The 7,229-nt window shown below is 49.5% G+C and overlaps 1 protein-coding gene across 1 annotated transcript in view; it reads right to left on the bottom strand.

Annotated features, from left to right (window-relative positions):
* Window positions 1-7,229, bottom strand: part of ZC3H4 (zinc finger CCCH-type containing 4) — a 49,742-nt gene that overhangs the window by 13,350 nt on the left and 29,163 nt on the right. The window contains exons 9-10 of the mRNA XM_011969726.1: window positions 4,940-5,051; window positions 4,279-4,388 (exon numbers count right to left, since the gene is read on the bottom strand). Coding sequence (XP_011825116.1) covers window positions 4,279-4,388; window positions 4,940-5,051 — 222 coding nt within the window. The remainder of the gene's footprint in view (window positions 1-4,278; window positions 4,389-4,939; window positions 5,052-7,229) is intronic.

Genomic DNA, 7,229 nt, shown 5'->3' on the forward strand with positions numbered 1-7,229 from the left:
GCGCCACTGCACTCCAGCTTGGGTAACAGAGTGAGACTCCATCTCAAAAAACAAACAATTAAATAAATAAATAAATAAATAAATAAATAGCTGGGCATGGTGGCGGCCCTCTGTAATCCCAGCTATTCAAGAGGCAGAGAATTGCTTGAACCTGGGAGGCGAAGGCTGGAGTGAGCCAACATTGCACCACTGCACTCCAGCCTGGACGACAGAGCGAGATTCCGTCTTGGAAAAAAAAAAAACTCACAGAACTATGTATCAGGCGCAGTGGTTCATGCCTGTAATCCCAGCACTTTGGGAGGCCTAGGTGGGTGGATCACCTGAGGTCAGGAGTTTGAGACCATATGGCTAACATGGTGAAACCCCGTCTCTACTAAAAATACAAAAATTAGCTGGGAGTGGAGGCAGGCACCTGTAATCTCAGCTACTCAGGAGGTTGAGACAGGAGAATCACTTGAACCCAGGAGGCAGAGGCTGCAGTGAGCCGAGATCACACCATTGCGCTCCAGCCTGGGCAAGAAGAGTGAAACTCCATCTCAAAAAAAAAAAAAAATTGGTACCAAAGATGACACACAAAAACATATAATGCTAAGAGCTGGTTAAAGCACTCAGATAAATTTAGAAGGTATGGATTTTCAGCTAGGTCCATGGTGGTTCACATCTGTAATCCCAGCACTGTGGGAAGCCAAGGCGGGCGGATCACCTGAGGTCGGGGGTTCAAGACCAGCCTGACAAACATGGAGAAACCCCACCCCTACTAAAAACACAAAAAATGAGCCAGGAGCAGTGGCACATGCCTGTCATCCCAGCTACTCGGGAGGCTGAGGCAGGAGAATAGCTTGAACCTGGGAGGCAGAGGTTGTGGTGAGCCAAGATCGCGCCACTCCTCCAGCCCGGGCGGCCGACAAGAACAAAACTCCACCTCAAAAGAAAAAAAAAAAGGCGGCATGGATTTTCAGGAAGGGGTCTGTGTGCATACTCCCAAGCAGAAACCTACAACCCTCTAAGCTTTGCAAACATCAAGTTTTGCTCTCAGAAAACATGGCTCTCTATAGAATTTACTTTTAACAGATTCAAGTACCATTATATTTTCTCTCTGCTGGCTTCATAGGTGCCTTCCATGAAACCAAGGGAGATCAAATATAATCCCAATGCCATTTAAAAAATATTTTTTCCAGCCATTGAAACTACACACAAAAAGCTCCCATAAAGTATCTCTATTTTTTCCATTATTTATTATTATTTCCTAAAAGTATGTTTGGAGCTAAATGAGACACCGTGTTAAATAATTTTGTGAGGTGGGTGGATTATTTGAGGTCAGGAGTTTGAAACCATCCTGGCCAACATGGTGAAACCCCATCTCTACTAAAAATACAAAAATTAGCCAGGTGTCGCGGGGCACATCTGTAATCCCAGCACTTTGGGAGGCCAAGGCAGGTGGATCACTTGTCAAGGCAGGTGGATCAGGAGTTCAAGACCAGCCTGGCCAACATGGTAAAACCCTGTCTCTACTAAAAATGCAAAATTCAGCTGGGCGTGGTGGCAGGCGCCTGTAATCCCAGCTACTCAGGAGGCTAAGACAAGAAATCACTTGAACCTGGGAGGCAGAGGTTGCAGTGAGCCGAGATGGTGCCACTGCACTTCAGCCTAGGCAAAAGAGTGAAACTCCGTCTCAAAAATAAACAAACAAAAATTAGCCGGGCGTGGTGGCGGGTGCCTGTAATCCCAGCTACTGTGGAAGCTGAGGCAGGAGAATCGCTTGAACCCGGGAGGCGGAGGTTGCGGTGAGCCAAGATCGCGCCACTGCAATCTACCCTGGGCAACAGAGCGAGACGCCATTTCATTTCTTCTTCTTTTTTTTTCTGAGACGGAGTCTCGCTCTTGTTGCCCAGGCTGGAGTGCAATGGTGCAATCTTGGCTCACCGCAACCTCCGCCTCCAAGGTTCAAGTGATTATCTTGCTTCAGCCTCTCTAGTAGCTGGGATTACAGGCATGCACCACTTTGCCCGGCTAATTTTGTACTTTTAGTAGAGACAAGGTTTCTCCATGTTGGTCAGGCTGGTCTTGAATTCCCAACCTCAGGTGATCCACCCGTCTCGGCCTCCCGGCGGGTGCGGGGTTACAGGAGTGAGCCACAGCGCCTGGCCGAGACTCCAGTTCAAAAAAAAAAATTAATTTCACCTGTTTCTTTTTACTTTTAATTTTACTTTTAATTTACTGGAAAATTTTAAATGAACGAAGTGGTTCTGTGGTGCTCCTATGGGTAGCACTGGCCTAGAGCACAAACTTGGAGCCTCCAGCAGGGGGCAGTCCTCAGTCAGAGACGGGTAAGTCCTCCCAAGGAGACATGAGGCCTCCCTGAATGGCCACTGCTTCCCGTCATCAAACAGCTCAGACTCCAGGAATGTACAGATTACAAAACCCTGGGGCAGGCTGGGCGCCGTGGCCCACATTTGCAATGCCATCGCTTTGGAAAGCCAAAGCGGGCATATCACAAGTCAGTAGTTCGAGACCAGCCTGGCCAACATGGTGAAACGCTGTCTCTACTGAAAATAGCTTGGTGCAGTGGCGTGCGCCTGTAGTCCCAGCTACTCGGGAGGCAGAGCTTGCAGTGAGCTGAGATTGCGCCACTGCACTCCAGCCTGGGCGACAGAGACTCCGTCTCAAAACAAAACAAAAAAACCCTAGGGCAGCAGGCTCCCCAGAGGGACTGACCTTTTCCTACAGGTGCCCTGCCAATGAGGAATGGATGTTCTCCTACGTCTGCTTGCATGGGGCTTCCCCTGCACCCCTCACAGGGGTACCCCTGCCACCAGTTAACAAGACAGTCACTGACACATGGACTCTGGAAGCTGGCAGATGTGCTGATGCCTTGATCCTTTCCATTCTCAAAAAAATACCTAATCTCCTAGAACCTCCTGTGAACTAGAGGGCAGGAAAGCTTCACTTGAAAGGATACCTGTTCCCGTAGCCACTCACTCCCCAGATGAAACTCAGGACTGATATTTGGGCATTTAACCCTAACCCAAAGTCCTCAGCCTAGCTCTTCAGAGAGGACAACTGATGCCAGGATGAGTTTCAAATGTCACCTGGCTAAGTGGAGAAGCCACGACACCTCCCCCAAGGGAGTCTTCCCCTTTAGAGACCCCCAAATTCCCTCTACTTTCTCTAATGCATAATGGGGACCCTGAGAGTTGCAAGAAAACGTTTAACTTTTCCACCAAAATACAATCTTTGTCTCTTCTTTGTATATCTTTGGTTTTTTGTGGGTTTTCTCTGAGGTGGAGTCTTGCTCTGGAGTGCAGTGGCTCACTGCAGCCTCAATCTCCTGGATTCAACAGATCTTCCTGCCTCAGCCTCTCGAGTAGCTGGGACCACAGGCATGTGCCACACCACCTGGCTAATTTTTTTTTTTTTTTTTTTTTTGGAGACACAGTCTCACTCTGTTGCACAGGCTCGATGGAATGCAGGGGTGTGATCTCGGCTCACTGCAACCTCTGCCTCCTGAGTACCTAGGACTACAAGCATGTGCCACTACACCTGGCTAATTTCTGTATTTTTAGTAGTGATGGGGTTTTTGCCATGTTGGCCAGGTTGGTCTTGAGAACCTGGCCTCAGGTGATCTGCCCGCCTCAGCCTCCCAAAGTGCTGGGATAACAAGCGTGAGCCACCACACCCAGTTAAGTTTTTCATCCTTTTTTTTTTTTTTTTTTTAAGAGACGGGGTTTTGCCATGTTGCCCTTAGCTCAAGTGATCTATCTGCCTGCCTTGGCCTCCCAAAGTGCTGGGATTACAGGCACGAGCCACTGCACCCAGCCCAACCAATTTTTTTTTTCTTTTTTTAAGTAGAAACAACGTCTCACTACATGCCTAGGCTGGTCTCAAACTCCTGAGCTCAAGTAATCCTCCCACCTCAGCCTCCCAAAGTGCTGGGGTTACAGGTAATTCGTGTATCCCTGTGTATCGTGGGCTGTCTCTAACTGACACCTAGAGATTAGGATTCATGCTTGGAGGCACATCAGGCAGTATTCCCTTCATTTGGCCATGCCCCCAGGAAACAGCAAAAGCCTGTCCTGGCTTAAGACAAGATACTTGTGACCACCTCAACTCCCTGCAGAAGAGGACACAGTGCCCATGTCCTCCTTAGAACGGCCCAACTCCAGATCAACCCAACTGGGCACTGCAGAGGCTGGACAGGCAGGTTATAGCACTGAGACAATGGACTGCACATGTCCCAGTTCCTGTGAGCCGTGCACCCCGTTAGCCCCTGGACATTACCTTATCCAAGAGCTCCCTCGTCTCTTCCGTCAGAGGGTCGTGGGAAAACATGCAGTCGTCACCATTGATGCAGTTCCCAGTGGTGTGGTACAGCTTACATGGGAAATCACGTTCATGGCAAATTAAGGTAAATGCTTCATCTCACAGAACACACCCCCACCCAGACCCAAGGCAGAATCCAACTCCCTTTGCTTTGGAGATGAGAAATCTGAGCCCAGAGAGGTGAGGCGACGTGCTCAGGGCTGCTCCGTGGGTTGGCAGGAGATCCATGGAGAGACCCCGGCACTCCAGACTGCAGGGCACTTCCCGCCCCACCACACTGGCTGGGGGCTGCTTCCTCAGATGATCAACCAGACTAGGGAAGTTAAACGACTCGTCCAAGGTATAAAACGACCTGGAAGAATCTCAGCCAATGGTATGGGCCAGTCTTGAGAGCCTATATATACAGAACATACGTCATGTGCATCTCAAAGTTTACTCCCTGGAAGGATGGGAAAGGCAGACCCCTCTGAGTGTGGACTGAGTGTTAAATGAGACGGAGATTCACAGAAAGCTCTTGGCACAGAAAGAGAAAGCACAGTGAAGGAAGTCAGTTACTAATGTCAAGGAGCAGAGAAGTTCTGCATCCTCATTCAGACAAGATGCTGGCACTAAAGGATATCATGCATATAGGGGCAGTTCTCGGCTCTGGCGCAAAATCCAGTGATGTAAAACTTGCACAATTCTCGCTTCTTTGGGAGTTCGATGTCATGGCTAAAATTACAGTGGTCTCCCTAGAAGAGAAGCAATAAAAACGTAAGGTAATTGTGTGGGAAGCTCTTGCTTACTTCTCTCTGCAAAGGGAAGAAATACTCTGTCACTGCTGGTGCATGGAGGGGCCAATGACAGAAACGAATCCCCCTTAGGAAAGGATGACAGGTCTAGGAAGGGCATATCTCAAAGACTGTTGCCCAACCTTTCTTATTTGGAGACAGGGTCACACTCTGTTGCCCAGGCTGGAATTCAGTGGCACAATCATGGCTCACTGCAGCCTCGACATGTGGGCTCAGGTGATTCTCTCACAGCCAGGACTACAGGCCCACACCACCAAGCTCGGCTAATTTTTTTGTATTTTTTTGTAGAGACAGGGTCTCACTATGTTGCCCAGGCTAGTCTCAAACTCCTGGGTTCAAGTGTTCCTCCCACTTTGGCCTCCCGAAGTGCTGGGATATATAGCCATCAGCCACCAAGCCTGGGTACTTCCTGAATTTAAAGAAAAGCCGGCCAGGCGCAGTGGCTCACGCCTGTAATCCCAGCACTTTGGGAGGCCGAGGCAGACGGATCACGAGGTCAGGAGATCGAGACCATCCTGGATAACACGGTGAGACCCCGTCTCTACTAAAAATACAAAAAATTAGTCAGGCGTGGTGGCGGGCACCTGTAGTCTCAGCTACTCGGGAGGCTGAGGCAGGAGAATGGCGTGAACCCAAGAGGCGGAGCTTGCAGTGAGCCGAGATCGCGCCACTGCACTCCAGCCTGGGCGACAAGAGTGAGACTCCGTCTCCAAAAAAAAAAAAAAAAACAACAACAAAAAATTAGCTGGGGGTGGTGGTGGGCGCCTGTAGTCCCAGCTACTCGAGAGACTGAGGCAGGAGAATGGCATGAACCCAAGAGGCAGAGCTTGCAGTGAGCCAAGATTGTGCCACTGCACTCCAGTCTGCGTGACAGAGTGAAACTCCTTCCGTCTCAAAAACAAAAAAACAGAAGTAAAGCCTTTTGTCCGTTTTCCGTTTTTTTTCCTCCCAGCCCTTGGATGTGATGCCGGGAGGCACAGCAGGCATCGCCTCAGGCATTGTGTAACCATGAGGACAAAAGCCACGTTTTTTGTTTTTTGTTGTGAGACGGAGTCTCGCTCTGTCGCCCATGCTGGAGTGCAGTGGTACGATCTTGGCTCACTGCAAGCTCCACCTCCCGGGTTCACGCCATTCTCCTGCCTCAGCCTCCCGAGTAGCTGGGACTATAGGCACCCGCCACTATGCCTGGCTAATTTTTTGGATTTTTAGTAGAGACGGTGTTTCACCGTGTTAGCCTGGATGGTCTCAATCTCCTGACCTCGTGATCTGCCTGCCTCGGCCTCCCAAAGTGCTCGGATTACAGGCGTGAGCCACCACACCCGGCCAAAAAAGCCACGTTTAAACATGGCAGAATAGTAAGCAGGAATGAGCATAGGTCCCCCAGGGTGACCCCGACCACTGCGCTGCCAGGTATTGCTTACCCAGCTCCAGACTCCTGGTTCTGAGACACAAATGTCTATGTGTTGAAGCCAATGGAGTTTAGTTTTCCTTTATTTCCAGTTGAACACAATCTCAACAACACAGTATCTAGGTGAAATCCAGAATTGCGTTCTCCATTCCGCATCATTTAGTCCTCAGGAATCACTCACCATAACTGAACTGAAGACAGAAGCTGATCTGTCCCCCTAACTCTTAGGAATGCCTATTTGTCTCATCTTTTTATTTTTTATTTTTATTTTTTGAGACAGAGTCTAGCTCTGCTGGAATGAATGCAGTGGCACGATCTCGGCTCACTGCAACCTCCACCACCCAGGTTCAAGCGATTCTCCTGCCTCAGCCTCCCGAGTTGCTGGGAATAGCCTGTAATAGGCGCCCATCACAAAGCCCAGCTAATTTTTGTATTTTTAGTAGAGTAGGGGTTTCACTGTGTTGGCCAGGATGGTCTCAAATTCATGACCTCGTGATTCGCCTGCCTCGGCATCCCGAAGTGTTGGGATTACAGGCGTAAGCCACCATGTCCGGCGAATTTTTGCATTTTTAGTAGAGATGGGGTTTCACCACGTTGGTCAGGCTGGTCTCAAACTGCTGAACTCAGGTGATCCACATGCCTTGGCCTCCCAAAGGGCAGGGATTACAGGTGTGAGTCACCACACCTGCCCTTTTTTTTTTTTTTTTTTG

This window comes from Mandrillus leucophaeus, unplaced genomic scaffold, assembly GCF_000951045.1.
Source record: "Mandrillus leucophaeus isolate KB7577 unplaced genomic scaffold, Mleu.le_1.0 Scaffold120, whole genome shotgun sequence".
Classification (NCBI taxonomy): domain Eukaryota; kingdom Metazoa; phylum Chordata; class Mammalia; order Primates; family Cercopithecidae; genus Mandrillus; species Mandrillus leucophaeus.